The sequence below is a fragment of the Bos taurus genome, chromosome 3 (assembly GCF_002263795.3).
Source record: "Bos taurus isolate L1 Dominette 01449 registration number 42190680 breed Hereford chromosome 3, ARS-UCD2.0, whole genome shotgun sequence".
Classification (NCBI taxonomy): domain Eukaryota; kingdom Metazoa; phylum Chordata; class Mammalia; order Artiodactyla; family Bovidae; genus Bos; species Bos taurus.
In genome coordinates, this window is record NC_037330.1 from 103,373,719 (window position 1) to 103,395,453 (window position 21,735).

The 21,735-nt window shown below is 44.6% G+C and overlaps 1 protein-coding gene across 2 annotated transcripts; it reads right to left on the reverse strand.

Annotated features, from left to right (window-relative positions):
* Nucleotides 1-15,085: 15,085 nt before the first annotated feature.
* Nucleotides 15,086-21,735, reverse strand: ZNF691 (zinc finger protein 691). 2 transcript variants are annotated; one of them, XM_005204773.5, is made up of 2 exons: nt 21,694-21,735; nt 15,086-17,828 (listed from the first exon to the last, which is right to left on the reverse strand). In XM_005204773.5, exon 2 carries the CDS (start codon nt 17,817-17,819, stop codon nt 16,971-16,973), a length of 849 nt encoding a protein of 282 aa, XP_005204830.1. In that variant the 5' UTR covers nt 17,820-17,828; nt 21,694-21,735; the 3' UTR covers nt 15,086-16,970.

Below are 21,735 nucleotides of genomic sequence, written 5' to 3' on the forward strand. Positions count from 1 at the left end.
ACAGAATGGGAAAGACTAGAGATCTCTTCAAGAAAATTAGAGATACCAAGGGAATATTTCATGCAAAGATGGGCACAATAAAGGACAGAAATGGTATGGACCTAACAGAAGCAGAAGATATTAAGAAGAGATGGCAAGAATACACGGAAGAACTGTACAAAAAAGATCTTCACGACCCAGATAATCACGATGGTGTGATCACTCATCTAGAGCCAGACATCCTGGAATGTGAAGTCAAGTGGGCCTTAGAAAGCATCACTATGAACAAAGCTAGTGGAGGTGATGGAATTCCAGTTGAGCTATTTCAAATCCTGAAAGATGATGCTGTGAAAATGCTGCACTCAATATGCCAACAAATTTGGAAAACTTGGCAGTGGCCACAGGACTGGAAAAGGTCAGTTTTCATTCCAATCCCAAAGAAAGGCAATGCCAAAGAATGTTCAAACTACCACACAATTGCATTCATCTCACATGCTAGTAAAGTAATGCTCAAAATTCTCCAAGCAAGGCTTCAGCAATACGTGAACTGTGAACTTCCAGATGTTCAAGCTGGTTTTAGAAACGGCAGAGGAACCAGAGATCAAATTGCCAACACCTGCTGGATCATGGAAAAAGCAAGAGAGTTCCAGAAAAACATCTATTTCTACTGTATTGACTATGCCAAAGCCTTTGACTGTGTGGATCACAATAAACTGTGGAAAATTCTGAAAGACATGGGAATATCAGACCACCTGACCTACCTCTTGAGAAACCTGTATGCAGGTCAGGAAGCAACAGTTAGAACTGGACATGGAACAACGGACTAGTTCCAAATAGGAAAAGGAGTATGTCAAGGCTGTATATTGTCACCCTGCTTATTTAACTTCTATGCACAGTACATCATGAGAAACGCTGGGCTGGAAGAAACACAAGCTGGAATCAAGATTGCGAGGAGAAATATCAATAACCTCAGATATGCAGATGACACCACCCTTATGGCAGAAAGTGAAGAGGAACTTAAAAGCCTCTTGGTGAAAGTGGAGAGGGAAAAAGTTGGCTTAAATCTCAACATTCAGAAAATGAAGATCATGGCATCTGGTCCCACCACTTCATGGGAAATAGATGAGGAAACAGTGGAAACAGTGTCAGACTTTATTTTGGGGGGCCCCAAAATCACTGCAGATGGTGACTGCAGCCATGAAATTAAAAGATGCTTACTCCTTGGAAGGAAAGTTATGACCAACCTAGATAGCATATTCAAAAGCAGAGACATTACTTTGTCAACAAAGGTTCATCTAGTCAAGGTTATGGTTTTTCCTGTGGTCATGTATGGATGTGAGAGTTGGACTGTGAAGAAGAATGAGCGCTGAAGAATTGATGCTTTTGAAGTGTGGTGTTGGAGAAGACTCTTGAGAGTCCCTTGGACTGCAAGGAGATCCAACCAGTCCATTCTGAAGGAGATCAGCCCTGGGATTTCTTTGGAAGGAATGATGCTAAAGCTGAAGCTCCAGTATTTTGGCCACCTCATGCGAAGAGTTGACTCATTGGAAAAGACTCTGATGCTGAGAGGGATTGGGGGCAGGAGGAGAAGGGGACGACAGAGGATGAGATGGCTGGATGGCATCACTGACTCAATGGACATGAGTCTCAGTGAACTCCGGGAGTTTGTGATGGACAGGGAGGTCTGGCATGCTGCGATTCATGGAGTCATAAAGAGTCAGAGTGATTGAACTGAACTGAACTGAACTGAGGTGATAGAGCTACAGTGATGTAGCTTTGATTTGCATTTCTCTAATAATTAGCAATGTTGAGTCTTTTCATTGCCCATTGGCCATGTTTATGTTTTCTTTGGAAAATGAAACATTCCTATTTAGGTCTTCTGCCCATTTTTTTATTGAATTGTTTGTTTTTTTGATATTGAGCTGTATAAGCTGTCTATATATTTTGGAAGTTAATCCCTTGTCTGATACATCATTTGCAAATATTTCCTCCTGCTGCGTAGGTATCCTTTTGTTTAGGTTTTCTTTGCTGTGCAAAATGTATTGTTTAATTATGTCCCATCTATTTTTGCTTTTATTTCCATCAGAGTAAGTCTCCTACATACAAACCTTCAAGTTGCAAACTTTCAAAGAGGCAAATGTCTTCAAAGAGGACAAACGTTCTCATGTCCGTTCACATTGTTAGTTCACATATTTGCCATACATTGTTACATGAGTGCAAGTCATGGAGAGTGATTCCTCCAGCTCTATTCTTTTTTCTCAAGGTTATTTTGGCTATCTGGGATCTTTTGTATTTCTGTATAGATTTTAAATTATTTGTTTTAGTTATGTGAAAAATGCCATTGGTATTAGTTTGGAAAAACCTGAATGAACTTTTTGGCTAACCCAATACCAATGGCATTTTTCACATAATTAGATGTTATGGAAAACCCAAATGAACTTTTTGGCCAACCCAGTTATTTGATAGGATTGCATTGAATCTGTAGATTGCCTTGGGTATGACTGCATGTGATTGCATTTTAATAATATTGATTATTCCAGTCAAAGAACACAGTATATATCCTCCAATCTATTTCTGTTGCCTTCAGTTTCTTCCATCAGTACCTTATAGTTTAGGGAGTAGTCTTTTGCCCACTTAGGTAGGTTTATTCCTTGGCATTTTATTCTTTTTGATACAATTGTAAATGGAATCGTTTCCTTAATTTCTCTTTCTGATATTGTTAGTGTATAGAAATGCAACAGATTTCTGTATATTAATTTTGTATTTGACGACTTTACTGAATTCATTGATGAGTTTTAGTAGTTTTCTGATGATGTCTTTAGGATTTTTTTTAATAGAAGTGTAGTTGATTTACAGTGCTGTGCCAATCTCTGCTGTACAGCACAGTGACTCAGTTGTACATACACCCTTTTTTATATTCTCTTCCATATGGTGTATCACAGGTTACTGAATATAGTTCCTTGTGCTATACATTAGGACCTTGTGATTTATCCATTCTAAATGTAATAGTTTGCCTCTGCTGCTGCTGCTGCTGCTAAGTCGCTTCAGCCGTGCCCGACTCTGTGCGACCCCATAGACGGCAGCTACCAACCCCCAAATCCCCGTCCGTCCCTCTCCCTCCCCCACCCCCTGGCCACCACAAGTCTGTTCTCCACGTCCGTCCGTGAGTCTGTTTCTGTCTTGTAGGTAGTTTCATTTGTGCCACATTTTAGATTCCCCATATAAGTGATGTCATATGGTATTTGTCTTTCCCTTTCTCACTGACTTCACTTAGTATGATACTTACTTCACTTACTCTAGTTGCATTTAGGATTTTCTATATACAGTATCATGTCATCTGCAAAGAGTAACAATTTTACATCTTCCTTTTAAATTTGGATTCCTTTTATTTTCACCTCTGATTGCTGTGACTAAGACTTCCAAAACTCTGTAGAATAAAAGTGGTGAATGTGGGCATCCTTGTCTTGTTCCTGATCTTAGAGGGAATGTTACCAGCTTTTCACCATTGAAAATAATGTTTGCTGTGGGTATTATTGGCTGTCTTGTGAAAGATCAGGTGACTCTGTGTCAGTTTCCTTCTAGGCTCTTTATTCTGTTCTTTGTTCCATGTGTCTGTCTTTATACCGATACCTTACTATTTGATTACTGTAGCTTCATAATATTAATATATTTTGAACCAGAAAGTGTGATGCCTCCAGCTTTGTTCTTCTTTCTTAAGGTTGCTTTAAGAAACCTTGGGGGAGGTCTTTTGTGGCTCCATGTGAATTTCAGGATTTTTTTCTATTTCTGTTAATAATGTCAGGATATTGATGGGGATAGCATTGAAAAGTGAAGAAAGGCTAAGGGACCCAAACTTATACTTTGGGTAGTATAGACATCTTTAAAACACTATCTTCCCCAAGATGAACATGGCATGCCTTTCCATTTATTGGCAGCCAGTTTCTTTCAGCAATATTTTGTTGTTTTCAGTGTGTGTCTCTTGCCTCCTTGGTCAAGTTTATTTCTACATATTTCATTCTTTTCGATGCTATTGTAAATGGGATTGTTTTCTTAATTTTCTTTTCAGCTAATTCATTATTAATATATAGGAATGTTGTTAGAAATGCAACTGATTTTTGTATGCTGATTTTTTATTCTACAACTGTACTCAATTTATTAGTTCTAACAGTTTTTTCATGAAGTCTTCAGGGTTTTCTACATGTAAGAAAAATTTACTGCTTCCATTCCAGTGGATGCCTTTTATATCTTATCTATCTACCTTTCTTATGCCACAGAAATAAGAAGACTCATAAGAGACTTCTGTGAAAAATTATGTGCCAGAAAATTGGATGACCTAAAAGAAATAGATAAATTCTTGGAAACATACAATATATCAAAGATTAATCACAAAGAAACAGAAAATCTGAACAGAGCAATAACTACTAAAGATATTAAATCTGTAATCAAAATGCTTCCAACAACAAAAGGTCCAAGACCAGATGGCTTCATAGGAAAATTCTACCAAGTATTTAAAGAAGAATTAACACCAATATTTCTCAGTTTGGGGAGATTTTTGACCATTATTTCTTCAAACATGCTCTCTGTCCTTTTCTCTCTCTTTTCTCTTTCTGGAACTCCCATAATGCATATACTGGTTTACTCTGTTATCCCATAAGTCCCTTAGCTTTTCTTCACTTTTCTTTTTTGTTGTTGTTCCTCTGACTCTAAATAATTTCAAATGACCTTCTTTGAGTTTGCTGATTCTTTCTTCTGTTTGATCAAATGTGCTATTGAACCCCTCTAAAAAGATTTTAGTTCACTTAATTGCATTCTGTAGCTCCAGAATTTGGTTCTTCTTTTTTTTTTTTTAAATAGTTTCTCTTTGTTGATATCCTCCTTTTGTTCATGCATCATATTCCTGATTGTTTTAATGGACTGGCTTCATTCAGGGGAAGTCCTTGAATAGTTAGCCTCACTAGAGATTCTGGGGATCTCTGAAAACATTTTTGGTGGATACAACTTCTCCGAGCTTGTGTAGCAAAGTTTCCAATTAGAGAGGGCTGCTTGTTTCTTTCGGAGAAGGCAATGGCACCCCACTCCAGTACTCTTGCCTGGAAAATCCCATGGATGGAGGAGCCTGGTAGGCTGTAGTCCATGGGGTCGCTAAGAGTCGGACACGACTGAGCGACTTTCCTTTCACTTTTCACTTTCATGCATTGGAGAAGGAAATGGCATCCCACTCTAGTATTCTTGCCTGGAGAATCCCAGGGATGGGGGAGCCTGGTGGGCTTCCGTCAATGGGGTCGCACAGAGTCGGACATGACTGAAGCAACTTAGCAGCAGCAGCAGCAGCAACTTGTTTCTTTTTCATAATCTCTTGCTCCCTCTGGTGTCTGTCTGTGGCCACTGAACGTTTACTGGTGCTACAGCAGTAAGCCACCTCACCAAGCAGGATCACAAAGTATGTTGATCCCTGAGTCAGGAAAATCCCCTGGAGAAGGCCATGGCAAGCCAATCCAGTATTCTTGCCTGAAGAATCCCATATACAGAGGAGCCTGGCAGGCTACAGTCCTTAGGGTTGCAAAGAGTCAGACACAACTAAAGCGACTTAGCACACAGGCACATGGGGGTTTCTTTTCCAGTTTTCTTTTCTGCAATCTCTTGCTCCCTCTGGTGTCTATCTGTGGTACTGAAAGTTCTCTGGTTCTACGATCACGGCAGATGGTGACTGCAGCCATGAAATTAAAAGACACTTGCTCCTTGGATGAAAAGTTATGACCAACCTCAACAGCATATTAAAAAGTAGAGACATTACTTTGCCAACAAAGATCCATCTAGTCAAAGCTATGTTTTTTCCAGTAGTCATGTATGGATGTGAGAGTTAGACTAAAAAGAAAGCTGAGTGCCGAAGAATTGATGCTTTTGAACTGTGGTGTTGGAGAAGACTCTTGAGAGTCCCTTGGACTGCAAGGAGATCAAACCAGTCCATCCTAAAGGAGATCAGTCCTGGGTGTTCATTGGAAAGACTGATGCTGAAGCTGAAACTCCAATACTTTGCCCACCTAATGTGAAGAACTGACTCATTGGAAAAGACCCTGATGCTGGGAAAGATTGAAGGTGGGAAGAGAAGGGGACGACAGAGGATGAGATGGTTGGATGGCATCACTGACTCAATGGACATGAGTTTGAGTAAGCTCTGGGAGTTGGTGATGGACAGGGAGGCCCGGAGTGCTGCAGTCCATGGGGTTGCAGAGTCAGACACGACTGAGCAACTGAACTGAAGCCACCTCACCTAGCAGGATCACAAAGTATGTTGTGCTCAGTGGCATCCCAAGTATTTTGGCTCCCCATCAGTATCGCAAATCAAGGGAAGCAGAAACTAGTCCCTTGGGCAACCCTCTGAAAAGCCAGAACATTGCACGCATATTCCACTCTTCTTTCCACTCTCATCCCAACCCCAGAAAAACAACCCAAGTTGAGCTGTGCTTGCTTGTGGGTTTCTGGAGTTCTCAAAAAAGGTATTTTGGTCCATACGTTGTTGTTAAGTTGGCGTCTCGGTTTAAGACTGATGCCTGAGACTTCCTATTCCACTATCTTGCTGAGATCATGGCCTCCTCTCTTTCTTATAATATGGTATTTTATTTTCTCTAAAACAGCATCAATTATCGGATGTATTTTAACTTTAGAGATGCTAAAATGTGGAGGAGAAATGACCAATGGCAAGAGTAAGACATCGTACATAGTATGATGAGCCACAGTTTTATTATAGCAGAAACTCACCTGTAAATATCAAGATGAAAGATTAGGGTGCTGTAATAAAGAGACCAAACAACACAGTGGTTTGAAGTACCAAAAAAAAAAAAAAAATGTGTTTCTGTCTCATTAACAGCTGTGAAATGTGCATCCAACTAAAAATGATTCATTGTTTATCTGAAATTAAAATTTAACTTGGTGTCCTGTGTTTTATCTGGCAAATCCACACTAGGACATTGTACAGTCTGCAACCATCAAAGTTGGGTTCCTGCAGGTTACAGCTGGTGAAAAGGGGAAAGAAAATGATGTGAAGACACACCTGCTTTCCTGAGTGCCTTGGCTGAGGAACATCATGTATCATTTCTGCTCATTTTCCATCGGCAAGAACTTAAATGAGAGGATTATCCGTAATGGCAAAGGAGACTGGGAAATACTAGTTAAGTGCTCCAAATAAAATAGATGGACAGATTTTGGAGAACAGTCAGCAGTCTTCATCATACGAAATTGATCTTCTGTGTCACTTATTTCCTCTTTCCCTATCTCTGTATTTTTGCCTTACATTTTAGGGGCTTTTCTCGATGTTATCTTCCAAGTGGTTTCTTGAATATCTTATTTTATCTATCATATGCTTAATATCCATAAGGGCTTCCCAGGTGGCGCTAGTGGTAAAGAACTCCTGCCAGTGCGGGAGACATAAGAGACGCAGGTTTGATCTCAAGTTGGGAAGATCCCTGGAGGAGAAAATGGAAATCCACTCCAGTATCTGCCTGGAGAATCCCTTGGACACAGAAGCCTGGCAGGCTACAGTCCATGGGGTGCAAACAGTCAGACACGACTGAAGCAACTTAGCACACAATTTTAATATCCAAAAGCTGTTTCCGATTTTCCAGTTGGTCTCTTTCCACTAGCAACCTTCTTGTTCTATAGAGGTAGTATCTTGCCAGATCTCCCTGAGGATATCTCTAGAGTTTTTAAAAGATTCTATTGTGTCAGAGAGCCCAGAAATAAGCCCACGCCTTTATGGTCAATTAAGTTCTAACAAAGGAAGTGAAGATATACAATACAGGAAAGGCACTCTCTTCAATAAGTGGTGCTGGGAAAACTGGACAGTAACATGTAAAAGAATGAAATTAGCACATTTTCTTATATGGAAAAGTAAACTCAAAATAAATTAAAGACCTAAATGTATAACCAGAAACCAAAAACTCCTAGAAGAAAGCAGAAGCAGAAGTCACAGCAGTATTTTTGGGGATCTCCTAAGGCAAAGGAAATGAAATAAAAAATAAACAAATGGGACCTAATTAAACTTAAAAGCTTTTGCACAGCAAAGGAAACCTCAACAAAATGAAAAGTCAACCTAATGAATGGGAGAAAACATCCAAAAAGGGGTTAATATCCAAAGTATATAAACAGTTCATACAACTCCACATCAAAACAATAAACAACTCAATTTCAAAATGCTCAGAAGACTTACACACTTTTCCAAAGAAGGTATGCAGATGAAATAGGCATGTGAAAAGATGTTCAACACCACTACTCATCAAAGAAATTAAAACCACACGATATCACTTCATACCTGTCAGAATGGCTATCATCAACAAGACCACAGATAACAAACATTGGTGAGAATGTGGAGAAAAAGGAAACTTGTACACTGTTGCTGGGAATGTAATTAGTGCTGCCACGATGGCAAACAATAAGGTTTCTCAAAAAACTAAAAATAGAACTACCATCAGATCAGATCAGTCGCTCAGTTGTGTCCGACTCTTTGCGACCCCATGAATCACAGCACGCCAGGCCTCCCTGTCCATCACAAACTCCCAGAGTTCACCCAGACTCACATCCATCGAGTCAGTGATGCCATCCAGCCATCTCATCCTCTGTCGTCCCCTTCTCCTCCTGCCCCCAATCCCTCCCAGCATCAGAGTCTTTTCCAATGAGTCAACTCTTCCCATTAGGTGGTCAAAGTACTGGAGTTTCAGCTTTAGCATCATTCTTTCCAAAGAAATCCCAGGGCTGATCTCCTTCAGAATGGACTGGTTGGATCTCCTTGCAGTCCAAGGGACTCTCAAGAGTCTTCTCCAACACCACAGTTCAAAAGCATCAATTCTTCGGTGCTCAGCCTTCTTCACAGTCCAACTCTCACATCCATACATGACCACAGGAAAAACCATAGCCTTAACTAGACGAACCTTTGTTGGCAAAGTAATGTCTCTGCTTTTCAATGTGCTATCTAGGTTGGTCATAACTTTCCTTCTAAGGAGTAAGCGTCTTTTAATTTCATGGCTGCAGTCACCATCTGCAGTGATTTTGGAGCCCCCCAAAATAAAGTCTGACACTGTTTCCACTGTTTCCCCATCTATTTCCCATGAAGTGGTGGGACCGGATGCCATGATCTTCGTTTTCTGAATGTTGAGCTTTAAGCCAACTTTTTCACTCTCCACTTTCACCTTCATCAAGAGGCTTTTGAGTTCCTCTTCACTTTCTGCCATAAGGGTGGTGTCATCTGCATATCTGAGGTTACTGATATTTCTCCCGGCAATCTTGATTCCAGTATGACGCAGCAATTCCATCCTGGATATATAGCCATAAAAAGACAAAAATACTAATTCAAAAAGATAAATGCATCTCAATGCTCATAGCAGCATTATTTACAATGGCCAAGATATGGAAACAAGCCAAGTGTCCCTGAACAGATGAATGAATAAATAAAATGTGGTGTACACGCATATATACACACACACACACACACACACACACACATACAATGGAATATTACTCAGCCATGAAAAGAATGCAATTTTGCTATTTGCAATAACATGGATGGACCTGGAGGCATTTTGCTTAGTGAAATAAATCAGATACTTTATGTTATCCCTTATATATGAAATTTAAGAAGTAAAATGAATGAATATAACCAAACAGAAGCAGAAATAGCAGACTAGTGGTCACCAGTTGGGGGGAGAGAGGGACAAGATAGGGTTGGGGACTAAGTTACTAACTACTATGTATAAAATGAAGTACAAGAATATATTGTACAGCATGGAGAATATAACCAATGTGATCATTTTAAATGGAGTATTAGCTATAAAAATTCCAAATCACTATGTTGTATACCTGAAACCAATGTAGTATTATAAATTAACTATAATCAATTTTTTTAAATGATTCTACTATGCCATTATAGCTTTCTGTTTTCTGGAGTCACCTACTCGGCTTGTGTTGTCTCACGCTTTTAACTGTCTTTATCATTCTGGTGCTGCTGGTTGTATGTTTATGGAATAACGGACCAACGGTCTCAGTAATTGTGTTGGTTTCTCTGTTGCTGTGTTTCCTCTGCTGCCGTGTCTGCTTGCCTGAGCGGGACCATGAAGGACTTCTGGCAGTAGGGTTTTCTGTCAGGAATTACTACAGGGTGAGTGTTTGGGTGATTCCTGGTGGGGAAGGGTGGGAGGCTTATAAATGTCAGAATAACAAAAGTTTTATTCTGAGATGTCAACACCACATTAAACACCCTAGATTTCCCCTAGGGACTTACTGGATTCCCATAGAATGATTCTTCTTGGTTTGGCTGTGTGTGTGGTGTGTTGCTTGTCTGGAGGTAAGTGCCAATCACTCTCCTCTTTGAAGGTGGAGGGATAGGGGGTGACTGGTACAAGCTTCTGCACAGAAAGACCTCCTACCAGCTCCCTCATTTTTAGGTCCACTTTTCATGTCTGTCCCCAGTATTTGCTGGTTATGAACTCAGAGCCTCTGTGGGGTCTTGCCAGGAAGACTGGCTGTCACGTCCATCACCTACCTTCTGGGCCATGGCTTCCTCCACTCTGCTGAATCACGAATGTGTTGTCATCCGCTTCTAGAAAGGCGTTGACATCGCTTCACCTGCCACCCCATCTCCCTGCCATCTTCTTTCTGTTAGGTGTTTATATGCCTACTCTGTCCTTTTAATGGGGGTCTCAGAAAGAAGTGGAAAACACTTGTGCTCACATGAGTGTCTTGAACCTTTAACATGTTCACATGCTTTGCAAATCTTCCAGGATATTTGTCGTTTGGATTTTTTTTACAACTGCTTTTTGGGGATGGGTGTACCACTGTCACCAAGAGTTGGACACAACTGAGCTGAACTGTACCACTGTTAAGCGGTGAGGCCTTTGTTCTGCTTAGCCCCTTGATGTGTTTGCGTATACAAATTATTATCGGAAGCTAAGGAGAGCTGGACCAGAGAAGGCAATGGCACCCCACTCTAGTACTCTTGCCTAGAAAATCCCATGGATGGAGGAGCCTGATAGGCTGCAGTCCATGGGGTCACTACGAGTCGGACGCGACTGAGTGACTTCACTTTCACTTTTCACTTTCACGCAATGGAGAAGGAAATTGCAACCCACTCCAATGTTCTTGCCTGGAGAATCCCAGGGACAGGGGAGCCTGGTGGACTGCTGTCTATGGGGTCGCACAGAGTCAGACACGACTGAAGCGACTTAGCAGCAGCAGCAGCAGCAAGGAGAGCTGGACAGCTTTTTTATAACAGAGTAAAACGACCTGGAGTTTCCACAGCAATCTGAGAGAGGAGGAGTAAGGATAGTGATGGGAGGAAAGAAGAGCAAGTTAGCCCCACTCCCTGATGAGACCCCTCCCCAAGATTCCCAGTCTCTCGAAGGGATTCTAGCTGTACAAATGCCTGATATGACAGAACGTCCTAGGGAACTCAGGAAGGTGCTTAGTTCTGTGACTAAGCAAATGGGGACAAACAAGGGATGAAATAAAATTTACATTTTATGGTAAGACAAGAAAATTTTAAATAAAATTTTTTTCTCCTCCTCCTTCCCTCTTTACTGTGTATTATGCACCTACACTACCAGACCTCATTCAGAGACAATGTCTCTTCTTAATCTCATCAAGGGTTATAACTTCCTGGGAGATAATCTTCCTTCTTCATCTTGGAAGGGGCCATGATGACCCATGGCCCACTGCTTGCTTTGTACACACAGATCTGGATTGTGTAAACTGTCAATAACACAACGTACAACCCTCTGTCTCATTTATATAACTTTGCTTTGACGTCTAATGGGTGGAACAGTTCTCGGAGCTTTCTGAGAGGCTGTTCCTGAGTCATAATCCTCAGTACGGCTCAAATAAAATTTTCTATTTCTTTCTTAGATCGCCTGATTAGTTTTTTGTTGACACAGAGGATTGCACAGACCACAGGAACCTCAGGCATGAATGTGATAATGTTATCTCTTGGCTTTAAAATTCTCTACTGTCCACAACCTGAAATTCCTTTTCCTGGCATCCAACACCCTTCAGGACCCAGTCCCCAGCTACCTTACCAACCTCATCTTCTTACCCAGGACAACCTTCACTACCCCAAATGTTTCACTGTTCCCTAAAACACTAAAGCTTCCCTTCCATCAGAAATAGCCTTCCTCTTCTTTAACTAGTAAACACTTACTCATTCTCCAAGACCAGATTCAATCCTCTCAGCCTTCTCCCCTCCTGTGAAGAGTTTAGGCATCCTGCCTGTGTTCCCCCAGCACCTTGTTCAGAAGGGAGTTTCCCTTCCTCTGAGTTCCTAGCAGGAAGGACTGTCCTATTCAGTCCTGGGGACCAATGTCCAGTACGGGCCAGGTTAGGGCCCTCCCCGGGGCTGCTCCCGCAGACCCCTGGGCATGACTGTGAATGACACCTATCATCCTGCCTCGGAACTCTGGGTATAAGTGCCAGTCGCCCACAGTCAGAAGGAATGACTCAGAAAAACAGAGTAGGAATTACTTTTTTTGAAAGGGAAATTTACACTTATAAAGGAAATCTCTATTTGTGAGGTTGTCTCCCTCGCTGCACTAGGAGAAACAACTAGATAGTAAGAGAATCTTACTGATGGGGAAGGCAGAGACTTAATCTGCATAACAAGCCTTACCCTGTTTACCCTGCTCTTCCTGGCAACCTCCCGTAACTGGCTGGCTTCCTCACCCTCACCTTTATTTCGTCTTTGGCTAAAGATGGTATTTAAACTGCTGTTTAGGCCACGTAGGGCTTCCCAGGTGGCTCAGTGGTAAAGAACGCAGGAGATGTGAATTCGATCCCTGGGTTGGGAAGATACCCTGGAGAAGGAAATGACAACCCACTCCAGTATTCTTGCCTGGGAAATCCCAGACATAGGAGCCTGGTGGGCTACATGGGGTGGCAGAGTTGGGCACAACTGAACACGTTAGACCAGCTAGGTGAGTTCACTCATTTTCCCTGGGTGTCTCTCAGGTTTGTGAGATATACCCATGAATAAGCTTGTTTTTCTCCTGTTCATCTGTCTTTTGTGACATGAGTCTCAGGCAAGAACTCTGAAGGGTAAAGTGGTAGTTATTTCTCACCTCTTCCTGGAGGCTCCTCCCTCTCCCATCACTGGCCTGCTTCTGCAGGTGAAGGAGCTCTGCAGGTTGTACCCTGGTCTGCTGTCTCACATTAGGGTTGGTGAAAATTAAACCCAGGGTGGGAGCCTCAGGGCAGTAAGCTGAGGCCCGGGGCAGTGTCCCAGAGCAGGGGAAAGACAGTCAGCTTCTCAGTGTCCAATGAAGAGGAAGAGCAAGCCCTGGTTGTCCCAGGGTCCCAAATCACCATGGGGACTAGAGCAAGATGTTGTACCGCCCAGAAGACACCCTGTGGGGGAGGGAGAACAAGGAGGAGCCTCACAGGGCTCCAGCTGATCCCTGTTCTTGTTCAGACCTTACCCTCAGCAGCCTGGCTTTGGCTCAGTACACCCCATCTTCTCTAGGAACATCAATTCCTAGGCCAAGCCAAATAACCATGATAGAGATGTGAAAGAACATCCTTCTGGGTGGGATAGGACCACTCTAAGGAGTAGTGGGACCTGACAGGGAGTGGGGGTCCAGGGAGCAAGGCTCAATTACCATGTCATTAAGAAGGCCTTACTATCGGGTCTGGGTTGGTTAAAATCCCAGGTGAGCCACCTAGGGGCCCCATGACCTTAAATGGGCAAATTACTTAATCTAACTGAACCTCAATTTCGTTGTCAGCAAAATGGAAACAGTAATTACCTCGCAGAACTATGAAGACTTAAAATTAGGATCAGTAGTAAATGCTGTTACAATCACCATTTCCCAGTACCCAAACCTGTGTAGGGCTGGTTCCAGGCCTCTCTTCTGGGCTCCATCAAAAGCAATCCTGTAATTTGCCTGCATTATGGTTTTTGTGAGACTGAATGGGAAAGAAGTATTGTTACCCAAATCCTAATGGGATGACGTCTCTCTGTGGACTAGAGCCTGGGAAAATGCCTGGATTCCAAGGAGTACTGGATGGTAGGTGGCAAGTTACATGTGGGCCTCTGCTTTCATCTGGGATCTCATAGCAGAAGGAACCCAGAACTTTCAGAGCATAAGGAGACCAGGGGTGACTGTCCATCCCAACAGAAGTCAGGACCCAGGAGCTCTGTCTATGGCTGTGTTGATGTCCCTTAGATCTTTCCTATCATAGAGAGTTCAGGGGTTAAGGTTCTCCAGTGCTGAGGGGAGAAGGCCTGCACATAGGCTATGCGTGCTCAGCTTTTCCCTTCTCCACACCTACCCACAACATCCCTTCCCTGCTGCAGACCCTCTCAGGCATCCAGTTAGGACCCCCTTAGGTGAGGCAGGGAGAATTCCCTGCTTCCTGACGCGTAATAGCTGCTTCATAAATGTTGGTGGATGGAACTGAATTGCATGCAGGCTGATGGGAAGTCCAGGGGCAGGGAGGCCGTGGGTGGTCACCACACCAGGATCAAGTGCCAGGAGTTGATGGGAGCCCCACCCTTCCAGGTTTGCCTGCTGTTGAAACCTAGCAGCCACCCCACACTAGAGAATACAGAAGCCATATCTTCACTGTCAGTATTCCTAGTAACTAGGAGGAAGAGAGAGGAAGAGTGGGGAGGGAGGAAAGAAGGGGAAGGGAAAGGGAGGAGGAAAAAGGAATGAAGAAAAGGAAGTTAGCAAAAAAAGAAATCAGAGTGAATAAATGGACTAATCAGAACTCAATAGCCTGGACCAAGACCAAAAACATAGCCTATGCAATTGTCAGAAAAGGGTAAATGAAACGGGCCAGCAAGCTCAAAGCAGGTCCTAGGTCTTACTGGCAAGACTCCAAGTCACAGCAGTTGTCACTAAGGCTCTGGGTCTGGAAGGTTAATGTTACCAAGCTCCCCAGACTGAAAGACCACCAGCAGACCTAGCTTGGTAATGAGCAAAAACGAAGAGCTGGCCTAACTGGAATCCCAGCTCAGCCATTAAGTCAGGTCATTTAACCCCTCAGAATTTCCTTATCTTCAAAATGGGGATATTGCTACTTTGCAGATTAGTCATGCAAATCAGAAATAACTGGCACTCAGTAGGTGTTAGATGGCAACTTCTTAAGTTTTATTTTTGGCCACGCGGCATGTGAGATTTTGGCTCCCCAGCCAGGATCAAACCCGCAGCCCCTGCAGTGGAAGCAGTCTTAAGCCACTGTACAGCCAGGAAGTCCCTGGCAACTTCTATTATTAGGGAGCAAGATATACATACAAGTTGGGTGACTATATGTTTAAAATACTTTGTATGAAGATTTTCAAGGAGCGGGAAAATGTATATGAAATAAAAGTCCTTTGTAAACTGAAAAGGACCCTACAAATATCAGGGAATTGTTTGGAAGTCATGTTTTATGGTTAGAAAAAATAAAGGCACATCCCTTCCTGGGTGGGTGGCAGGATCCCTTTGCAGTAGGTCAGGTCATCAGCTGTGCCAGTCATTCTGCCAGCTGGTGACAGATGAGGGCCTCTCACCCTGGAAGAACAGAACCCCAGAGTGGCCAGAGGCGGGGTTGGGGGAGGGTGGTCTTTTCTATTTGTTGGAGGAAATCTGGGTGAACTCTATAAACTTTAATGCAGAAAACACTGAAAACTTGCCACATGGAGACAGGCCTTCAGAAGGGCAGGAAGCCAGGCCTGACCTCTACCAAGCTATCCCAACCTTAGGAACTAAACTGCTGCTAAGGGCAAAGACTCTCTCTAGGTTCATCTTGTCCCACCCCTCAGCCCCTACTCCAAGTTCCTGTCATATTTCCTAGGCACAGAATAGTGTCAATCAATTATCAATCTAAAGCTGAAAAGGTTCTCATGCTTGGCACTGACGTCCCAGAGCAAAGGGTCCAGGACTGTCTCAAGAGGCCACGCGCCAGCTCCCACTTCCAGGAAATCACCTGGTCCCAGGCCAGCTCCCTAAGTGGCTCCTCCTTCAGAAGCCAACAAGGTGAATGTAGTCAAAGAGCCTCAGCTCAGAAACAAGGGAGACCCAGGTCTGAACCCTGGCTCTATCAACATACCCATGTGACTTCACAGCAAGCGATTTCACCTTTCCTCACTTGTCTCCTCCACATACTCCCTTGCAGGCTGCTGCAAAACTAAGTAAAGAATGGGAATGTGACCTGTAGCATTGAGGGCACACAGTAGATGCTCAATTAGTATTACTTCCCTCTCTCTCCCCTTCCTCCTCACAGACCTCAGTTGGCTGCTTCCTTTTGCTTTTCAGAGCAGTCACCTGTTCTTTCTTGAAATTCAGCTCCCTTCCAGACTGGGGGCCGTGTGACCATCTCTCCACCTCTTTGATGCCCCCAAATAAGTACACAGGTCCTTTTCATTAAAGGGTTTTACTGCTAATCCTGGAGAAACAGATGCACCCTGGGCTGGGGGTGACAAGTCACAAACATGAGGGAATGTGAAGGTCCCTGGATCAAGGTTCCTTGAGGGTTTCCCTTTCATTCCTAAAGTAGGACCTGAGACCTCTTCTCCAGGCCTGGGAAGCCACTTCCTCCCTGTCCAGCTGAGGCACAGTGGGTGGAATTAGTGGACCCCTGCAGTGCGCCCTAAGCTCAAGCAGTCCATACACAATACAGAGACCGTCCAGACAGCGATGCTTATCTCACAGGCACTTCCTTAAAGGCCAGGAGAAGGTCACCCTAATGATATAAGCAAGTACTAAACCTACCCTATTTCTCTTTCACCCCAAGGAGATGAAACTAAGATGGAGTCCTCTGACTATCTACCACAAGAAACTGGCCTGGAAAAATGTAAAGATTTTTACTCAGAGTCCCTTCTCTGACTTCCTGGAGATCCTGGCTTCAGAGGCAGCAGAAAACCCGTCTCCAAAGTGGGAGAAGGGCTTGAGGTCAATGGAGCAGCAGCGGATCCTAAAGGTCTTTCTACGTAGGCTGGGGCCCCTTGCTCTGTCCGCGCTCCCTCGGCCTCTTCAGCTGGACTCTCTCCCGGCCTGCTCTCCCCGGTGTGTTTTCTGGTGGCGGATGAGATTGGAGCTGCGGGAGAAATGCTTCCCGCACGCGGTGCACCGGTAGGGCTTCTCGCCCCTGTGGGTCCGCTGGTGCGCCCCGAAGTTGGAGATGTCGCTGAAGGTCCGCCCGCACTCGGTGCACTCGTAGGGCCGCTCGCCCGTGTGGGTGCGGTGGTGCACGCCGAAGCTGGAGCTGTTGCTGAAGCTCTTCCCGCACTCGCAGCAGATGTAGGGCGCGGGCTCCAGGTGGGTCCGGTAGTGCACCGCCAGCGCCGAGCTCTGGCCGAAGCTCTTGCCACAGAGGTCGCAGCGGAAGGGCCGCCGGCCCAGGTGGTCCTGCTGGTGCGTGGTGAGGTCCGCGTGCCGCCGGAAGCTCTGCTCGCAGTTGGGGCACTTGTAGTGCTTCTCCTCCAGGTGGATGCGCTCGTGCCGGATCCGGTTGGAGCTTCTGGAGAAGCTCTTACCGCACTCGGAACACTGGTAAGGCTTCTCGCCCGTGTGGATGCGCTGGTGCGTCCTCAGGTTGGAGGTGTTGTTGAAGGTTTTGCCACACTGGACACATACAAAGGGCTTCTCATCCACCTCGGGCCTCCGATGAGCAGAGAGGTCCTCCGGCTCTGCAGCAGAGACAGCGACTTCCTGCGTGGGCTCTTCTGGACTGGGCCCTTGTGGCGCCTCCGACGGGTTTGCTTGCCCAGGCTCTTTTTCCCCATCCGGTACCTTGGAGTCATCCACTCTCCAGGGCTTATTACCCCGTTCCCCTTCCTCGGGTAGGTGCTGTTCTGGGCTCTGCTCCTTCTCACTGCCCATCTCTGAACCCTGAGAATGAACACAAATGGCCAACACCTTTATTCCATGCGTCAGACCAGCCCCCAGCGAATCTTCTATCCTGGGTTGATTCTGTCCCGGTACACGATCCCTATAGAAAGAACCATTTCATTCCATTAATTGGAATACTTGGAAGAATGCCTTTACTAACTTCCAAGTGACAAACCTCCACAGATATGTAAAGTTACCCACCACAGCAAAAGGAAGGCCCCCAGCTTTGTCCACCCCCAAAAGATGTTATCTGTGAAATTTGCATAATGCCACTTATCTTACTACCACACTAAACCATAAGTCTAGACTGTAATTCACCTGCAAGTACAGGACCTTCCATTAGGGGGTGAGTTTGATTTTTCTGCCTAAGTTAACTGAAATTCCCATTCTGTTTAATCTTATCTGGAAAAGTCTTCCTTACAAGTATCCCTCTATCTGCCTGCTTTCAAACTGAAAATAACAGAACCTCTAATTCCTGAGGCTCTCCTACTCACTTACAAGGCCGAGCTCTGAATCCTCTGAAGTGTTCTGCCACCCTTCCCTTCGCCACATCTCACCATAGTCTAACAAATAAAGGGTAACATCTGGGTCCTCCAAGATCCACTGCAGAGCCTGGACTGTGTCTGTTCTGCCTGGGCAGTGCCCACTTCCACTCACACACCCCACAGAACAGTGCCTACACACACAGTCTCACACCACACACACAGTCATACTCACCATACACACACACTCTTACAACACACGTGCATATCATGCAATCACACCTACACAGCCACACACGTACCAATCACACACACCATACACAGCCCTCCCATACAAAGAACCATATACATGGCTACACCACCACACACCATACACACACGCAGCTACACACTCACACCACACAGTCTCACAGGCACACACTGCCCCCTCTGCCCCACTGCCCCCCACACAGTCCCCAGCACGGGGCCTATTTGTGCATATGTCAGTAGATGCTCGCTAAGCCACTCAGACTCCTTTAGAGTTCCTACAGACACGGACGGCAAGTGAGGGAGAGAAATACTGACAAGAGGAGAGTGGTATTTCCTCAGAACCTTGAGGAAATAATGGCATTTCAAAAGGCAGAATGGACTGGTGGAAATACCGCAGAGTGACATGAACAAGGGGATGTGGGAGGCAAGCCCGGGCTATGACGGGACACTGACAACAGGGAATGAAAGATTGGTAATTCTGCATCCTTTGTGGAAAACAACAACAAACAATAATGGAAGGGACACCAACTACATTTAGGGCTGGATCTCAATGGTGACATATACTGTCTTTACAACTCTGCAAATTACTCAACCACTCTGAGCCTCAACTCCTGTATCACTGAAACTGTGAGACCAACTGACACAGCAGGACTGTTAGAGGAAATGCCTATCATATGCTCAGTGTGAAGTGTGGCATGTACTAGTCATTCAGTACATGACAGCTGCAATTAACTGCTGAAGACACTATATGCTAGCCCTGTAAAGAAGGCAAGAATGAAAAAGATTCCTTATATGATCTTGTTAAAAATTCAATTAAAAAAATGGTACAGTATATATAATCTAAAATGTGAAATATGGACAGTACATTAAACCTTTAAGGAGTGGGGTGGGGGGATGGTCAGTAAACTTTTTCTGTAAAGGACCAGGGAGTATATATTTAGTAAATATTTGGGGTCATAGGATCTCTGTTGCAACTACTCAACTCTGCCATTGTATCATAAAAGCAGGCGTAGAAAATCCGTAAATGCTTGGGTGTGGCTGTATCCTAACAAAACTTTATTTCAAACAAAAGAAAGCAAACTATAATCTACCAATCTCTGTTAAGAGTGTTTCTTTTTTCAATAATCTAGGTAAGTAATGTTTAAAAAAAAAAAAAAAAAAACCAGAAACTATTCCTTGATACTTAGTCACTATCTTCTGACCATCCCTTTAAAAAATTACAACCCCTCCAAAACTAAAAGTTAAAAATAAAAATTATAACCCCTTCCCCCACACTCAGTTCCCCCTTGCCCCATAGCATTTCTCACCTTCTAATGATCTGTTCTTTGTGTCTATTATTTAGTATAAGCCTCCCCTTGCAAAACATAAGTCCCATTAGGGCCAGGTTCTTTGCCTTATTCATTAATGTAAACCAAACTCCTAGAGCAGTGGCAGTCATACACAATAGATCCTTAATAAATATTTACTGAATAAACTGAGTGAAGACCAGGTCTGTCTCCACAACCCATTTTATGCTTACCTGTGTCTATTCTCACCCACGATTCCTTAGCAATCTCTTAATTCCTGCCCACTTCCTCCTTTATGCACTCACAGAATTTTGTACTGGCTTTTACGGTGTTTTGCAATTATCTGTTTACATGTTTGTTCCCAGTATTAGTTTATTAGCAATTTGTGGGCAGGGACTGGTCATTTTAGTAATGTCTCCAGCACAAGGCCTGGTGCTCAAAATTTTTTAAGTATGAGTGAATGGATATGATCTTAATTTACCTCCTACTCCTTCCCATCCCACCTACGGCTCCAATATCTCTCTCTATGCAATGAGCTACACGGCCTCCACTCATAACCAATCCCACTATACTGAGAATTCACAATATACCAAGCCCTGACTCTTCCCAGAGCTGAATGCTGAGTTGAATAAGAAGATTTAAGACTAGAGTCACCACCCTAAAAGACTTTATGGTACAGTGCAGCGTCATGGGCCACCAACTCCAGAAACTGTCATGTAAGTGTAGAAGGTTAAGTTCCAGGCGAAGCAGGAAACTTGTAATTCGCCCAAGGGCACACACCAAATGAGTGGCAGAACTGGGAGCCATGCCCATTGCTCCAAAGCCAGTGCTTTTAAGCGCTACACCAGTAATAAATACAGTCCCGTGGGAGTTCTGATGACACAAGCATATCTCCCTGAAGAGTTCAGGGATAAGCAGCTTCATGGAAAAGGTAGTCTTTGAGTCAGGACTTGCAGGATGGATGAGCAAGACTGGAACTGACACAGATGGGGAACCCACCATCTACTAAGAAGACAGTGCCAGGTAAAGAAGCATTTCCATATCACATTTCAGAGATTGGGGAGAAAGGGACTCATGGGGTTTGTCTTCCCAGGAGGTTGAGAGGTACAGGGAGGACCACAGGTGGAAGGGACTGAGACGGTGTGCAAAAGGAGCCAGATCTAACAAGTTAGAGCCAAGAAGATGGGGCTTGTGATTAGAGATGCTGAAGGCCAAGAGCCTGGGTTAGATGGAAGGGACAAAGCTGGAAAGTGGTCTGAGGAGCCTTTAGGGTCATGTCAAGACTTGCAGGGAGGAAGGAAAGAGGGGAGCTTGGAAATATCAGGGGAAATGTGTGAAAGAACTGCGAACTGAACGGGGAGGTGGGGGTGGTGGATAAGGAGTCAGAGAGAGAAGAGGACCAAAACAGTCAGAGGGTCCGAGGAGAGACTGGTTAGGGTTGGGAACCCGACTCAAGAAGCTAGGTTGTGTGCAGCCGGGCGGAGTCTGAGGTTGGAGCGGTCTACAGGAGCCAAGTTCAGAGCTGCCGGGCGGGCGTGGGGCCGGAGGGGTGAGAGAGAAGGAGAAGCTGACCCCAAAGATATGGTCAGTGGCAGCGGAACTGGGTACTCAAAGGCCAACAGAAGGGCGGGAAGGCAGGGGCTTGGAGCCAGACGCTGGCCATGCAGGCGGGAAGGGGCTCCAGGAGTTGGGACGAGAGGCCACAGGGCCCCGTTTGTTCCCCAGGGGGTCCGAGGAACAAAGCCACAGCCCCAGCTGCCCGGTGAGAGGAAAGGGACTAAGCTGAGAGTTCCCCCGCGAAGCCACTAGCACCTCCCCACGGCAACCTCGGGCCCGACCCCAACCCACCTAGCTCCAGCGTCTCGCGGTCAGGAACAGTACCGCCTCTCT